The sequence below is a fragment of the Mesoplodon densirostris genome, chromosome 8 (assembly GCF_025265405.1).
Source record: "Mesoplodon densirostris isolate mMesDen1 chromosome 8, mMesDen1 primary haplotype, whole genome shotgun sequence".
Lineage (NCBI taxonomy): Eukaryota > Metazoa > Chordata > Mammalia > Artiodactyla > Ziphiidae > Mesoplodon > Mesoplodon densirostris.
The window spans coordinates 83695302-83713566 of NC_082668.1; the positions used below are offsets into that span (position 1 = coordinate 83695302).

General features: G+C 37.4%; 1 protein-coding gene across 2 annotated transcripts in view; it reads right to left on the reverse strand.

Moving 5' to 3' along the window:
* Positions 1-18265, reverse strand: part of GRB14 (growth factor receptor bound protein 14) — a 133163-nt gene that overhangs the window by 64052 nt on the left and 50846 nt on the right. Inside the window, exon 1 of one of the 2 annotated variants that reach the window (XM_060106416.1) lies at positions 4193-4255. The exons of the other annotated variant lie outside the window; for it this stretch is intronic. Within the exon in view, the coding sequence (XP_059962399.1) occupies positions 4193-4255 (63 nt within the window). Of the gene's footprint in view, positions 1-4192; positions 4256-18265 lie in introns of those variants that run through there. 2 annotated transcript variants of the gene reach the window in all.

The following is an 18265-nucleotide window of genomic DNA, read 5'->3' on the forward strand; positions in this document are numbered from 1 at the left end:
TGCAAGATATATAAAACATACACAAGGCCCATAGAAAAAACTAAAAGTCAAATATGAAAAGCCAGAAAGCTTAAGATACACACCTAAGGAGAGCTAATAAGACTTAAGTATCATAAAAGGTAATAACAAAATTGATGTCACATGGCAGTAGTTACTGAATTGAGAAATGAGTAATAAAGGTGCATCCACTGACACCCTAGTCAAGACACCATTAAGACGGATGTAATAAGAAACAGTCTTAGAAAGTTTGAGGATGGTACCACAGCCTGAGCTGGGACACAGACAATAACAGGATCCTGGAGTTGTCTACAGGTCATGGAGCACAAAACTGGGTGCAGAAGTACAGTGGGACAAACAGCAAACCCTGTTTGGAGCACAAGGAGAAAAACGATGTGCTGGAGTGGAGGCTTCATATGAAGCTGAGGAAACCCCCGTGCATCCAGGCCGCAAAGCACAGTGAATGCTACATTCGCTTGGACTGATTTTGTATGTATTTAAAAGCTTCTGGGCAAAATAGTGATATAATGATGATCTATATTCTTTCATTCTTTACAAAATTGTTTTTAGAAATTCACAGCAATAATTCTAATTGTATGAGGAGGGAAATGAATATAACAAACTATTCTCTTGTATAGATGGGGAACTGGATCTTTTGATAAATGGCATTGCTCCATATTATACTCATGAATTTTGGATTTTTCAAATGATTTGATTCTTATAAAATATATATTCTAAAAAGTATTCCTTTTTTCTCTGAGATTCTGGAAGACACGTTAGAATTCTGTGTGCCTATGAAAGTCTCTCATAATTGTAGTATGGCTAAAGAATGTAGAAATGCTTGGAAACAATTTGCAGAGCAATTTTAGTCTGACAGAGGTAGAAATCTTCCTACCCACAGAATCAGAATACGGGCATCTGGCCTTCAGACCTTCCAACCTTTATATAAAAAGAATGTGAATTTTATATTGCACTTAGTATAAGCCTTACAATGCCTGAGTTTTTGTTAACTCTCTGGGACCTTAAAATAGTTTATTGATGTAATGAACCCAATTAGAGCGCTGGGTAAAATTGTCATACTCTCTCTCTCTCTCTCTCTCTCACACACACACACACACACTTTGTTGCTTACAATTGCTGTCTGAATAAAATGTTTCAACACTAGAGCATATGGGAGTTGGTGGAGGTGCAGAGGAAGATGAAAAGATTTGCCTAAGCTAATTCCAGACTAGAAGTTGAATGGCAGTTATATACACCATAAGGCAATTTCATTAACATGTTAATTTCAGGAGGTAACACATATCTAATAAGAGAAACACAGTGGAAGTCACAAGACCCAGATTCTATTTCTAGCTTTGCCATTGACCTTCTGGGTGACCTTGCATAAGTCACTCAACATCCAAGAGACTAAGTCTTCTCATTTGAAAAAAAAAAGGCATAACCTAGTTATCTGAGAAAAATGCTATGAGGTGCAGAACTCATTCAGAACACTTGATGAGGATGCGATCATTTCTGAGAGAGATGATGAAACTTTCTTCACTGGAACCTTGATTAACTAGCATCAAGGAAATCGGATCCTGATAGAATTAGAAAAAGTCAAAAATCTCTTTCCAATTTACTTGACAGAGAGTCCACTGAACTACTCTGTTCCTCAAAGATCAAAGTATATTTGATGTGCTACAAAAAAGACCCATACCATGTTAAGAGCCGTGTTTAAAATTCAAGTTCCCAACCAATCTCAGGAGATCTTATGCCCACTTAGATCAGATATACTTGCTGATAAGAAAATTACTCCCTAACACTATTACGCATTTTCAGAAATGCCCTCAGCCTTTCAAATGATTAGGATTCCAGTTGACAAATTATTTTGCAAGAACCACTCATCCAGGATGAGCCAACTCTATGCCAAACCTGTGGAAAAAGCACCTACATTCTCTGGAAAGTGAGAAGCTGCCCCCAAGATACTGAGAAATGCTTGTATTAACTTGTATCATCTTAAACAATGGTGCATATAGAAAACAAGTTAATTACAAGTGTGGAATAATTTCCTATCTTAGAAAACAAAGGCATGGTGTGACCAAAGCAGATGGATATTTTTTAGTCAGAAAAACACCCAGTTTCTAAAATAAGAGATACTAAGATTTTCAGAACAGTCTTATCAACAATGGGTCCTCTGGGGATTAAACCGTCGGGAGAAAGAAATAGCATTAAGTATTTTCAGCAAATGATGTGCTAAATTATATGAACATTTAATATGTGTACCAACTGAAAAGGAATAACATGGACTTGGGCTTAGGGAATTTTGACTTATGTTAATTATTATAATAGAAACCTGACTAGAAGCTTATTATAAAAGAACCAAGAGAAATCACAATGATGTATCCATTGGCAGCTCAGACCTAACATCAATTATAATCACAGCTTTCCAGAGTAATCCTGTTTTGCTACTTACCAACCAGTGCTGGGTGTTATTTTCTAGCTAAGTTTTACTCATACAAATTTACTCATACAAATTTCCCCTAGACTAACTGCTCCAAATCCTTGAAAATGAGAGCATCTTCTTCTAATGTTTTAGACTCTAATAAGAAATGGTTTAAATATTTTATTATAATTATGAAAATTCAAAATATATTATTTGAGTCACAGAATTATAGACACAAATAAGACTGAAGAGAGCATTTAATGAAAATCTCTCCACTATTATATTATAGGTGAGAAAGTAGTGACTCAGAGAGTTTAAATGACTTGCCCAAGATCACACAGCTAGGAAATGGGGAATCCAGGTGGCATGCTTTCCACCACACCAACATGTTGTGCAAAAAACCCACATGATGAAAATTTCTTGGTTAATCCAAACTGCAGTATTAACTGGATAAAGAAGAATCCAAACATAAGGATATAGCTTTGATATATGCTATTATACCTTTTCACATTGCCAGTGACTCAGGTAATCTATATGGTCATTATTAATGTACTACTAAGTCTACATCAAAATAAAGACTCCAGCTCAAAGCAAAATATTTTTAATTAAATTTGCTTAAGATGAAAGAAAGACATCAAGAAAGATAAGAACAAATGTTGGCAAAATTATCATATACTGTTTTATTGCCAAGTAAAATGTCCCTGGTGAATAAGTAGTCAACTGGATAAAAAAATAAATTAAAAACCTAAAAAGTAAAAACAATAAAAAGAGACACTTCTTTTAAAAGACACCCTAATTGTAAGATCTGTCATTTTCAAATAAATTAAACCATGACCTTTGACTTAATGAAATACACTAATAGTTAACCATTAAAAGTCAGGTACGGAAATAAACATTACAGTTTCTAGTGTCACCAAAACCATTCAGAAAGCACAGTGTCAAAATGTGTTTTGGTGCTTTTTTTTTTTTCTATACAACAGATTTGATTCTTTAAGGACTTCAATACACGGTTCTTATTTGGTGTATTTACAAGAGAAGTTTAGTATATTCAGCTTTACTTAAATGCTACATTACATGGTGTATTTATTACCTTATAAAATACGATGGGGCAAGTAAGACATAGAAATAAACTTTACAAAAAACTAATAGACAAAATATTTTCACACACAGGATCGACTGCATTAATAATTAACAGAAAGCCTTTTCACAAGGGAACTTAATGGAAAGTTTTTCTTAAGCAAGTAAGCAGAAACTCAATAGAAATGGGTAGAAAACCAGAGGAAAATAAACTGGTGCCATATGTTTTAAACAGTAAAACAATTATACAGTCCATTCAACAATGAAGATGGATGTATTATGAATTATAGTGAAACAAAGAATCTGCTCCTTAGTAAACAAATATAAAACATAATAGCTAGCAGATTGCCTATTGAACTAAAGGCAAAGAGGCCTGAAGTTACAGTAGAAGGGAAAAAAAAAAGAAAGAAAAATCTTCAATACAGTCTCTATCACAATGCCCTGAAATCGAGACCAAACTACTTTCACATGGAGCTTTTTGTACTACAGAGATGTTCTGGCCCAGCTTTTTTTTAATAGTCTAATTTCAATAATTAGTCTAATTTCAATAATCTATCCTTTAATCACCTATAGCCTCAATGAATTATAGCCTCTCTCAGGATATGTAATGAAAGTTTCCAACACATTAATAAACACAGTAACAGGAAATTAAAAAACAGCAAGAAAAAGAAAAGAAAAAAAGCAGAAGTCACATACCCTTTTCTGTAGAACTATGGGCGTTATTGCAGGCAGAGTGACTCTTCTTGCACTCAAACTCATGCCTGCTCTTCTTAGAGTGATCCCCTCTCGTAGATCATGGACGAAATGAAAGAAATCTTTTACAGTTACTCCTTGGGAATCTCGGGGCTCAGTGCAAAGAAACAACTAGGAAAGTAATAAATGTCACTCTGCTTATGTGATTCCAATCTACCAAAGCCAATTAAGGATGGCTGTGGGACAGGACAAGGCAGCAACCAATCAAAGCCCAGAAAACTCCGCCTTTGTCCTTGGAAACACATTCTGATACTTTTGTTTATGATATTTAAAGAACCAGATTAACAGCCATCTAGTTCACTTAACTTTTTTTTCCCAAACAGTGCAATTCAATGCCATTCTTTGTTGACTAGGCAGTTATGTCTTTACTTTACTAAAACATTTCAACATATGGCAGATAAGAAACTGTTTACATTGGTCTATTTAAAGTGTATAAATATGCAGATGCACTAAATTTACTTATGCTACTCATAAAAGTGATAAATGGGTAGATTGAAACATATTATATGAGGCACAAAAAATAATCCTGAAGTTAGAATTGGTCCAAAAGTGTTAAACTTTACAAGTCATAATAAAAGGATTTTAATATATATTTATGTATTTCGTCTCCTAAACAGCTAAAATTTCTATATTATGGACCTTTTAGCTATCCTTGAAGCTACACACTTAACTATTCCTGTTAAATATTACCTTAACAATCAACCTAGATAATACTGTTAAATATAAATGGGGCATTAAACTACAACATATGAATTGCAAATGCTAATGTTTTTTAAAAGCACAGATCTGTGTAACTGAGCACATTTCATTCAATTCAAAGCATTTAAATAATCATGCTCAAAGCATTCTCAAAATTTTAACAACCATTTTGCCTTTTTTCTTACAATAACTAAAAATTGTATTCCAGTATTTTTGAGGGTTGGAGAAGGGTCCATTTCTGGTTAATGAGAAATTTTTCAATAATGTCTAAATAAAGAGTAAGAGAAACACAAAAATGACAAAAAGTATTGCAACAGTAAAACTAATCTGTGTTTTTATATTATAAAATCCCTTTGGACCGATTCCTTAACAAGCACCTACTCAGTGCTCTTCAACCAGGACACAGAGAATGACATGCTGCGTTCAGCTTGAGGGGAGCTCCCTGTCACTTCTAGATCACAAAGTGGTTGTCGTAGTAACAGGGCAAAATGGGAGATTCTCGGCAACTCAGATACAAACTTTCCATTTCATTATCTAGACTGCTACTGGGCAGAGTTCATTTGGGTGTGTTTTATATGCACGGTGATCTCATATTCCTCAAAAGAAAAAAAGAGACACTACAAACTCTAGGGTTCCCTACTTTGAATTTCAAAACCCACACAGCTCGCTCACAATGGCAGCTGGGGGGGAATTCACTTAATAAAAAAGTCACAGACAGATCTAATTTGTGGGCATTCATTTTATTCTTATCCTACTAGGTTTATCATGGTCTTTTAAAATAAAACTACCAACAAAAATCTACTAATCCTGGGAGGGGAGTCACCATTTGTGAAGGAAAAGATTTTGGTTTAACCTTGAGTCACTTTTCCGGCAGGCACACAATAACAAAGCCCATGGTTACTACATAATTTCAAGTTTATTATCTACAATTTTTCTTTCTTCTGCTCTCAATTTAGGCTTTGAATATTACAAAGAAGTGTTATCTCTGGTCTCAGAAAGGGTTCCACCATAATCAAAGCAATTCATTCCACTAAATCATGAGGCAAAGAACCCACTATGCGCCAGGCAGTGTGTTAGGTGATAAGTACATGCTAATGAGTAAGATATGGTCACTGCCTCATAGTGGAATAGAGATACTCATTTTTAAATTAAAAATCACATTTAGTAAAGGGCTGAGTCTCATTGTGATTAAATGCCAAGTATCAGGGGTGCAACAAGTTAGAAGAAACTACACATCAGAGGTGAGATCACGGCAGGCTTCAAGGAGGAAATGACATTTGCTTTGAAAAGTGATTAAGAGAAAAGAATACGCAGAACTTGATAACTGATGGAGATACAGAGTGAGGTTCTCAAAGCCGACTGCAAGTTTTGAAGTCTAGGCGAATGGGGAGTCAGAGATGCTGTTTTACATCACATGATAGAGCTTTTTAAACACTAAAATGAATCCTTCAAGTCAAAACAATGTCCAGGCTCTATATTCATTACAGTGCAACATACCTGTCCTTAAAAAATATTCTACAGACAATGAACTGCTGAAGTATGATAGGTCATCTCTTTGGAACTCTGAAAGTTTAAGTTTATAAATTTTCAGTGAAAACCATGAAGAGCGAAATGTGGCATTTTGTGACTCTATGTTGCCAAAAAGGTCTTTGAAAAAAACTCACATACACTTTTCACAGTCAGCAGGCTGAAAGACTAATGAGACAACACTCACACTTAATAACAGGCAGAGTCTCATTTTTCAGCGATCTTTTCCACGTGTTCCTAGTGACTGTGCTTTAGCTCACTTTCTAGTTATTGTAGACACTGATTCAAAATTTAACTTTAGCCCATGCTTTTTTTTTTTTTTACCATTATTATAAATGGCTTGCACCACTCACTAACCTTGTCACCTCGGCCTTAATTTCTTCAGCTGCTGCTAAATGGGGATAAAAAGCTATGGCCAACAGTTTGGGGATTGCTATGAGGATCAAGGATATCAGTTTTGTGTATGGTCTGGAAGAGCCCAAGGCGGGTGATGAAAAATACTCGGTGAACTGCTCCTGCAGAGGACTGGGCCTAAGATTCATTCTCCTTAGACTGTGTCACAGATCATTATTTACAAATTAAATTTTGATATAACAGGGTTGCAAACAATACAGCAAGGTCACCAGTGAAATACTATAGAATAGCACTGTACCTTATTTTGTTCTTTGCTCAACACTTTGATAGAACAAGAGTGAATTTTGTCACTCAAAATATGCATATCAAAGTTTCAATGTGAATTAAGAATAACAAAAAATAATATATAATAAGTATTATGATGATAATTAATAATATTTAAGTGAGCACCCAGTATGAGCCAGGCATTGAGCTAGTTTTCATTGAATCCTCATGACAACTCTATGAAGCAGGTACTAGCTATTCAATAGATGAGGAAACTGAGGCCAGAAGAGCAGAGGGCTAAAAATGGTCTCAGATACAAGTATATATTGCAAAAACTTATCCAAGTCCACGAAGTACATAAGTCAATCAGCCAAGGTGAAAACCGCATCTGGCCCTCTCCAAGACACTCTACTATTCTACTCTACAATATTCTCTCCCACATTGTACTATATAATTTGATGTAGTATTAGCATAAAATGTCATCTTCATACCACCCTTGTTTCTGATGTTCCTAAGCATTTTTTTTACTAACTCACCTAATAAATATGTGTTGAGGGCCTTAGTACGTGTAAAGTACTATGCTATTTGCTATGGGGAATTCAAAGTTGATAACTCCTGCGTATCAGAGGAGCTGACACATGGCAACATGTCAACACTTGGTCAAAGCAGTGTACAAGGTGGAATCTGGGCAGAAGAATGCAACATAAGCACCAGCCAACGTCTAGGTTCCAAGCCTGCCTTTCAGACCTCTTCTCCCACTCAACATCAACAAAAGCTCCTTGGAGCTCCCTGAAGCACGTTCGAGTTCCACCTCTTTTTTCATTATGTTCACTCTCTAAAACCCACAAATCTTTTAAGGCCCAAGACCAGTCCCACCTCTTCTGAAAGTTTCACTGATCTCTCATCCTTCAAGCATCTCTCCTTTTTTTTCTTTCTTTCTTTTTTTTTCTTTTTTTTTGCACATATTACTTTAGAACTGAGAGGTAGAAAAGGAGGGAGCGACAACAAACACAGAGTGCCTGTCAAGTGTTAGGCACTTTACATATGGTATTTCATTTTATTCTAACAAACTTGTAAAGCAGGCATCATTTGTTCCCATTTACAGATTCAAACCATATCTATTTTTTCCAGACTATCTCTTTACCCTTCATCATATACCAGTTTAGTCAAGCTTCAGCTACTGTTTTCTATGTGTGAGCACCTTATATCATTTAGAATGTAGGCTCCCTGAAAGTAGGGACATGTGTAATTTCCCTTTAAACAACACTCTGTCACCCCAAGTGGCTTTATACATGGGGGAAAAATGCTATAAGGCACAAGAATGCTTCTTGATTACTAATTCCTACAAATACTTCTTCAGCCAACCAATCGACCAGTCTCCTGCTTTACACAAAACACAACTTGGTTTGCCCTCCATTTTCCTCCTGTATATTGTCTCCAAATTCATTAACTTCCCCAAATATACAGATCAAAATTGACCCCTCCAAGAAGTCATTCCTCCATCTAAATTATATCATTCTTTGTTTTGTACTTTTTTTTAGGACTTAAACTTTTCCATTTCTCATACCTTTCTCTGTACACACTAATACACTGCTTTGATAACTAAGAAATCCTTTCATAGGCCCCAGTTGTTTGCCTAAGGAGACTACAATCCTTAAGTGTGGGACCCAGGATTTCACCTCCTGTGCTGCTCCCAGAATACCTAGCAGGATGCTCTCTGTACACAGTAGGCATCATGTTCACTCACAATCAATGTGGAAAGACTAGTCACTCCGGTTACATGGTGGACAAGTCCCCTTTCTCGTCTTAACAGTTGCTAGCCTTATGATTTATTCTGAACAAAAGCACACAGTCTTCTTCACAGAATCATTTGGATATTCTTTTGCTATCTGACATAGTTCTGTTAGTGGTCAGTAGTGTCGACACTAAATTTAACTGTTGTCCTAAGAACACCTGTTTTAGAGAAATCTTAAAATATTTGGTTATAGCATTTAATAGCAATAAACAGTCTAGATCTTTAGACACAAACTCAGTGCCTCTAGTTCTATCAGCTCATATTACTCAAAGACCTTTTGCTTCTCTAGGTATACAACAGGGCATCATTCTTTACACTTGATAGGCCTGATCTGATCTTCCTCTATCCTATTTTTCCCCCCTACTCTGACAGTTCCTTCCTTCCATCAAAAATGTCTAGGGGGCTTCCCTGGTGGCGCAGTGGTTGAGAGTCCACCTGCCGATGCAGGGGACACGGGTTCATGCCCCGGTCTGGGAAGATCCCACATGCCGCAGAGCGGCTGGGCCCATGAGCCATGGCCGCTGAGCCTGCGCGTCTGGAGCCTGTGCTCCGCAATGGGAGAGGCCACAACAGTGAGAGGCCCGCATACTGCAAAAAAATTAAATAAAATAAAAATGTCTAGGATTTCTTTTTCATATTTATTTATTTATTTGGTTGCGCTAGGTCTTAGTTGCGGCAGGTGAGCTCCTTAGCTGTGGCTCGAGGGCTCCTTAGTTGTGGCATGCAAAGTTTTAGTTGTGGCATGCATGTGGGATCTAGTTCCCTGACCAGGGATTGAACCCAGGCCCTGTGCATTGGGAGCGTGGAGTCTTAACCACTGCACCACCAGGGAAGTCCCCTAGGATTTCTTACTGATTTAAACTCTGATAGGAAGTTTCTTCTTTTAAAGAAATTACTGAATGACTTATAAGCCTTAGTCATGATAAATATAACCAATCTACAGTTCAGTCAAGTATTTTAAAAGTGCCTATGTATTCTTCACCTGACATAGTTTTCTAGAAACATTATGGCTGCCTGTCAAGGAGGCATAATATATTGTACTGTCTACAGGAGGGCAGATGGACACTTAAAAATAACTACAACTATATGTTAAGTTCTTTAACTGAGTATAAATAAAGTTCTGGAACCATAAAAAAGAAAGAGTTTTTCACCATGAGATAGCAGACAAGTTCCCTAAGTGGACAAAAGATCCAAGAATGAAGGTAATTCCAAGTAATGGAAATATATACAAAGATGAAAAACATGGAAGGAGCTTCCAGACAAGAATGGTCATTCTATGTCATGCTCAGAAATTTGACTCTCATCCTCAAGGGTAGTGATATTTGATAAGATGTGAATTTTACCTCAGTGTGAAAGACAAACTGTGGAGTAGTGACAAGAAGGAAGGAAAACAGAAACAGAGAAATCAGTCCTAAATAAGTCTTAGAGAGAAATGGAAATTACCAGATTAGAAGGAAGTCAAGATTTCAAAGATGACAAGGAAGTAGAAACACAGGTTCAAGTGGTCAAATACAGTAACAAATATAAATAAAATTATAATTTTTCCCTGTATTTGAGCTTCCAACATAAATTATAATTAACAAAAGTATAGGCTATAAAAAGATAAATGTCTTATCTACACTCTTCGAATTTCATATACTTTAAGGTTCTCTTAAGAAAAATAGTTAGATCAAGAAAGCAGACAGAAAACAAGCACCTAACTTTCTTCATGCCCCCAAGACCTTAAAATGACAAGAAGGAGAAGAAGGAGGAAGAGAAAGAAAATAAAGAGATAATTTCCTTGCTAAGAAAGAAGAAATCATTTCTTTTTTTTGCCATGCTGGGATATAAGACAGGTACCTTCAATATACCACAAATTAAAAGAATTTCTAGAAGCTAGAAATCACTGGGATTAGACTGATAAGAGCACAAGAAATTATAGCCAGAATTTGTGTATAAGATAAAAGATGGTGAAGACAGATCCAGAGAACTTAGGTTTAGAGTATGTTTAGAGGAAATATAAGGTCATCTTAAATACTATATAAATATTTAAGAGAAAAGGAATGTAGACGATGAGGCAACCCAGAACTTCCAAACATTACTGTAATAAACAAAGCTAACAACTAATAAACAGTATAGACGATAAAGTTGAGAAAATGTCTCTCACAATGTGAAGGGAAAAGTCAAAGAAATGAAAAGAAAAGAAACCATGGAGGAACAATCTAAAAAGATCAACACACATAGAATATGAGTTACAGAAAGAGTAAAAAAAAAGAAAGCACAAGGAATAAAAAAGAAAAGACAGAAGTTCCCTGAGCTGAATAAAGTTACAAATTTTAAACTAAAAGTGCCCCCCGATGGCTAGTTTGAACAAAAAAGTAGTCATGTTAGACAAATAGTGGGAAATGTGACAAATTCAAAGAGAAAAGATAAAATTCCTAAAACTTCCTGAGAGAGGAATTATCATTTACCTGCAAGGTATGAGAATCAGACTGGCATCAAAATATTATCCAGTTTCTCAATATCCCCCATGAACATAGGCACAAAAATCCTTAAAAAATAACGGAAACAAAAGGAGGTCAGAAATCCATTTTTGCAGGAACACCATACCTCTGTAGCAGTGGGAAGTCATTATATTAAGAAAAATTTCACACCTTCCCATATCCCTTAGCTTAGAAGAATTAAAGACTGAAAAAAAAAATTCAAACACAAAAAGGAAAAGTCTTTTTAACTTAGTACTTAAACTGTGACTGTCTTCCTCATGAACCTCCCATAAATATGTTCCAAGAAAAACCCACTGCTTTGAAGATGAATAACAAAACAGAACCATCATCGAATCTGTACAAACATACTATGAATGGGAAGAAAGGAGAAAAGGCACAGGAAAAACAAATGGCAGATGAGGACTACTTGCAAGAAAAGTACTGCCAAAGAACAGACAAAATTTAAGATGATACATTAAACCAAGAACAAAAAATAATTAATGAAGCAAAACTGTATCTGTTCACACACAAAGCAGACAATTAAAAGGATAGAGAAGAAACACCAAGACAGTAAGAGGAGATGAAACATCAGCTAGCAGAGCTCCAGAGATTTAAATGCTATGTATTGAAATCTATCAAAGTCGAGGTAATAGATGACAGATACAAAAAATGAAACCAAAGAGAGAAGAAAACTGTTTTAAATTTAAGAAGTATTAGAAACAGAGAACTAAAGACAAGTAAAGGAGATCTATACATGTGTAACTGGAATCTCCCCAGAAGAAAATCAAAATAATGGAAAGGAATGAATATATAAAAATAAAATATAAGAAAACTTTTTATAATAAAATACCTACTGAAATCTGAAATAGATATATAGATATATATGTATAAGTGAAATCACTTTGCTGTACACCTGAAACTTACACAACATTGTAAATCAACTATACCTCAATTAAAAAAAAAAAGATTAGAGGGGCACATCAGAAACTCATTCCATACAAAGTTTACTTCTGAAAGAATTTAAGTATTTTCCTCTTAATAGGCTCTGATAGCCATATATTATTTTGCTCTGAAAAGAGGGTTCAACATTCCACTAAAGGCGTGTTTCATACTCTGTTGAGAGAAGGACATCTTCATACTTTCTGTGTAGATATGATTACGACTAAGATAAAATATGTCAGTATACTTTAGGGAAAAGCAATATAAGAGTTCCACTGTCTGAAAATAAGAATAGAGTTGCACAGTGGGTTGGTCTATAATCCCAACATGGAGAATTAAGCTACTTGTGTAATGTTCATTGATAATTTGTCCATAGCTTAATAGGTATTTAGCAATACACTAGGAACAATAGTAAGCATATGCGATATTTTGTAAAAATTTATTAGTGTATTTCTAGCTATAAAATACAGAATGCAGAAGTCTGTATAGAGTGGTGTGAAAGCTTCAGTTGTAGTGTAACAGTAGGGAAATTTCAAACAAGATTTTAGGAAAAGGGTGACAATTATCACTCCATTCCTTATATTTCTATTGAGGGATGCATATTTTACTATACTCAGTTAATCTCTTCATACTCTTCCACAGTCTTTCTTTCCCCTACAGAAGAATGAGTAAGTTACAAAATAGGTAACAATGAGTTAAAAAAAAAAAAACTGTATTAATTTAGCTCAAACAATTTGCTCCATCTTGCATATCCTGTCTGCCACACTGACCAATAAATGGACATTGAGCTCTTTACCCTCACATGGCAAACGTAGTCATAACTGAACCTAGGTTATGTCTCCCAAGACAAGACTGAAATGTTATTTCCTTCTTGTAATCTTATTTTCAGACCTGACAAGGTTTGAGGCTGACCACTGGTACCCTATCATTCCCCGAAAGATTCTGCAGACCCGTTTCACTCAGATGTGGGAGTCAAGGTCTGTTTTGTATGAAAAGTGAGTGGGTAGCTGGGAAACGAATAGAAAATTCAAGTTTTCCTTATGGTCTATATTGATTTACCTATTCCAAATTTACTACTAATAAATCTGAAACACTATTTTAATGCTTAAAAAATAAAATAAAATACATATTGAAGGGCACACATCCCCAGAGAAACTCATTTTAATAGTCAATGGTAAAATGCCCTACTTTACTGGACTTGAAATTTACAGAATGCTTTGGACATCAAGGCAAAAAAGCCCCAGTAGCTCATAAGGGGGAAAATCAATCTGTTGCAGTGTTTCTCCACAATAACATTCAACAAGTTTCAGTGGACCCCACTGTCTTTTAGTTACTCCACTGGATGGAGTAATGCTCATGAAATCCTTGGGGAAAGAAAATAGAAATGAGATTTTTAAATCTAGCAAAACTCATCGACTGTAAAGGTAACAGACAATATTCAAAAGTTTTGAACATATGAAAGCACATAAAATCTTGTTCCCATGGAACCTTCTTGAGGAATTTACTAGGAGATAAATTGCAATCATCCAAGAGCCAGCTGGAAAATTCAAAGTAAAAGGACTATAATAAATACCAAAACTAATTATGGGACTAAATCCCTATGTAATTATGTTGCTATAATAAAATATAAGTAATATAAGCCTTAAAATGCAGAAATGATAAAAGAAACATGGAAAGATAAAAGCTGAAGGAGGAAAAACATGGAATGTTACTGAGATCAAAAGATATTATTTTAAAACTGATAAATCACAGAAGAATTTAACTAAATTATTTTATAATGCTAAAATCAGCTGGTAGAAAATGGAGAAGGAAGAAGGAAAATATTAATTTTATTATTGCTCCTTAGAGGGGATTAACAGATAATGTTTAAAGAAATAAGAGGTTTAAGGTTTTCCATGTAGTTATAGTCATAATGATAACAGAAATATAAACCTTTCTAATTAAAAGAACACAATGCTAAGAAGGCAGAACACCTTGTAAATTTTCTTCAAAACCTATAAAATTTAAAACATAATATAAAATAGTATAACAGTATTAACACCAAACTTTTATGTTATCTCAATAAATGTTAGAGAGCCAAACTTACCTACTGAAAGAAAACAAACTTTCCGTTTGAATCATAAAGCAGATTCCACTCTATTCGGTGGGAAAGAGACTCCTATAACCCAGTGACTGAGAAGGTTTGAAAACAAAGAATGTGGTGGGGGCAGGGGTGGGGGTGGGCGAGAAAGAAAAAAAAGAAAGGAGGGAAGGAGGGACGGAGAAAGAACAGAGGGAAGGAGGAAAGGAAAGAATACAGTGGTCAATATCATGCAAGACTGAACTCAGGACAGAAAAGCACTAAACAAGAAATGAAGAAAACTTTAATGCTAAAAGATGTGATTCACAGTAAAAAAATATATTGTTTATGAATGTCTAGGTGTCATACAATACACATAGGTATAGGAGATATAAGGAAAATCGGATAGAGACACACTATTAATAGACTACTATCCAACCCTCTCAAACCATGATGAACAGGTGTATTAAAAAGTAGATATAAATATGAAAAATATGAATAGGCTAATATAAACAACAAAATAGATTTAACTGTTACATTTTGAATTCTAATGTTAAGTCAGAGAATATAACTTCTCTTTAAGAAAATGCTTAGGGCTTCCCTGGTGGCACAGTGGTTAGGAATCCGCCTGCCAATGCAGCGGACACGGGTTCGAGCCCTGGTCTGGGAATATCCCACATGCCACGGAGCAACTATTCCCGTGTGCCACAACTACTGAGTCTGCGCTCTAGAGCCCGCGAGCCACAGCTACTGAGCCCACGTGCTACAAACTACTGAAGCCCGTGTGCCTAGAGCCTGTGCTCTGCACAAGAGAAGTCACTGCAATGAGAAGCCCACAGTGCACCGCAATGAAGAGTAGCCCCTGCTTGCTGCAACTAGAGAAAAGTCCGTGTGCAGCAACGAAGATCCAATGCAGCCAAAAATAAATAAATTAAATAAATAAATTTATTTAAAAAAACTAAAAGGTTAAAAAAAAACTTGGTCACATTTTAAGTCACAGATAAAACCCCAATAAATTCTAATAGTGGAAAGAATGCAGACAACGGTTTCTGATCACAGTACAATAAAATGAAAAATTACTAATAAAATCTGGGGTTAGGAAAAATTTTAAGACTCTTTACATAACTCTCCAAAAAAAATAATAAAAGTTGAAACTGAGGACTTCCGGGTAAGATGGCGGAAGAGTAAGACGCGGAGATCACCTTCCTCCCCACGGATACACCAGAAATACAGCTACACGTGGAACAACTCCTACAGAACACCTACTGAACGCTGGCAGAAGACCCCAGACCTCCCAAAAGGCAAGAAACTCCCCACATACCTGGGTAGGGCAAAGCGGAGAGATCCCCACACAGAGGATCGGTGCCGAGCGGCACTCACCAGCCCGAGAGGCTTGTCTGCTCGCCCGCCGGGGCGCGCAGCGCTGGAGCTGAGGCTCGGGCTTCGGTCAGAGCGCAGGGAGAGGACTGGGGCTGGCGGCGAGAACTCAGCCTGAAGGGGGCTAATGTGCCACAGCTAGCCGGGAGGGAATCCGGGAAAACTCTGGAGCTGCCGAAGAGGCAGGAGACTTTTTCTTCCCTCTTGGTTTCCTGGTGCGCGAGGAGAGGGGATTAAGAGCGCCACGTAAAGGAGCTCCAGAGACGGGCGCGAGTCGCGGCTGAAAGCGCGGAGCCCAGAGACGGGCGTGGGACGCTGGGGCTGCTGCTGCCGCCGCCAAGAAGCCTGTGTGCGAGCGCAGGTCACTGTCCACACCGCCCTTCCGGGAGCCTGTGCAGCCCGCCACTGCCGGGGTCCCGGGATCCAGGGGAGGCTTCCCTGGGAGAACGCACGGCGCGCCTCGGGCTGCTGCAGCGTCACACAGACCTCTGCCGCTGCAGGCTCGCCCCGCACTCCGTACCCCTCCCTCCTGCCCGGCCTGAGTGAGCCAGAGTCCCCGAAGAGGCTGCTCCTTTAACCCTGTCCTGTCTGAGCGAAGAACAGACGCCCTCCGGCGACCTACGCGCTGAGGCGGGGCCAGGTCCAAAGCTGAGACCCAGGAGCTGTGAGAACAAAGAAGAGAAAGGGAAACCTCTCCCAGCAGCCTCAGAAGCAGCGGATTAAAGCTCCACAATCAACTTGATGTACCCTGCATCTGTGGAATACATGAATAGACAACAAATCATCCCAAATTGAGGAGCCAGGAGTCAGTGCTGTGCCTCTGAGGTGGGAGAGCCAACTTCAGGACACTGGTCCACAAGAGACCTCCCAGCTCCACACAATATCAAACGGCGAAAATCTTCCAGAGATCTGCATCTCAACAGCAGCACCCAGCTTCACTCAACGACCAGCAAGCTATAGTGCTGGACACCCTATGCCAAACAACTAGCAAGACAGGAACACAACGCCACCCATTAGCAGAGAGGTGGCCTAAAATCATAAAAAGTCCGCAGACACCCCAAAACACACCACCAGACGTGGACCTGCCCACCAGAAAGACAAGATCCAGCCTCATCCACCAGAACACAGGCAGTAGTCCCCTCCACCAAGAAGCCTACACAACCCACTAAACCAACCTTAGCCACTGGGGACAGACACCAAAAACAACGGGAACTACGAACCTGCAGCCTGCAAAAAGGAGACCCCAAACACAGTAACATAAGCAAAATGAGAAGACAGAAAAACACACAGCAGGAGAAGGAGCAAGATAAAAACCCACCAGACCTAACAAATGAAGAGGTAATAGGCAGTCTACCTGAAAAAGAATTCAGAATAATGATGATAAAGATGATCCAAAATCTTGGAAATAGAATAGACAAAATGCAAGAAACAGTTAATAAGGACCTAGAAGAACTAAAGATGAATCAAGCATCGATTAAAAACACAATACATGAAATAAAAAATACTCTAGATGGGATCAATAGCAGAATAACTGAGGCAGAAGAACGGATAAGTGAGGTGGAAGATAAAATAGTGGAAATAACTGCTGCACAGCAAAATAAAGAAAAAAGAATGAAAAGAACAGAGGACAGTCTCAGAGACCTCTGGGACAACATTAAACGCACCAACATTCGAATTATAGGGGTTCCAGAAGAAGAAGAGAAAAAGAAAGGGACTGAGAAAATATTTGAAGAGATTATAGTTGAAAACTTCCCTAATATGGGAAAGGAAATAGTTAATCAAGTCCAGGAGGCACAGAGAGTCCCATACAGAATAAATCCAAGGAGAAATACACCAAGACACATATTAATCAAACTGTCAAAAATTAAACACAAAGAAATCATATTAAAAGCAGCAAGGCAAAAACAACAAATAACACACAAGGGAATCCCCATCAGGATAACAGCTGATCTCTCAGCAGAAACTCTACAAGCCAGAAGGGAGTGGCAGGACATACTTAAAGTGATGAAGGAGAAAAACCTGCAACCAAGATTACTCTACCCAGCAAGGATCTCATTCAGATTTGATGGAGAAATTAAAACGTTTACAGACAAGCAAAAGCTGAGAGAGTTCAGCACCACCAAACCAGCTTTACAACAAATGCTAAAGGAACTTCTCTAGGCAAGAAACACAACAGAAGGAAAAGAACTACAATAACGAACCCAAAACAATTAAGAAAATGGGAATAGGAACATACATATCAATAATTACCTTAAATGTAAATGGACTAAATGCTCCCACCAAAAGACACAGACTGGCTGAATGGATACAAAAACAAGACCCATATATATGCTGTCTACAAGAGACCCACTTCAGACCTAGAGACACATACAGACTGAAAGTAAGGGGATGGAAAAAGATATTCCATGCAAATGGAAACCAAAAGAAAGCTGGAGTAGCAATTCTCATATCAGACAAAATAGACTTTAAAATAAAGACTACTAGAAGAGACAAAGAAGGACACTACATAATGATCAAGGGATCAATCCAAGAAGAAGATA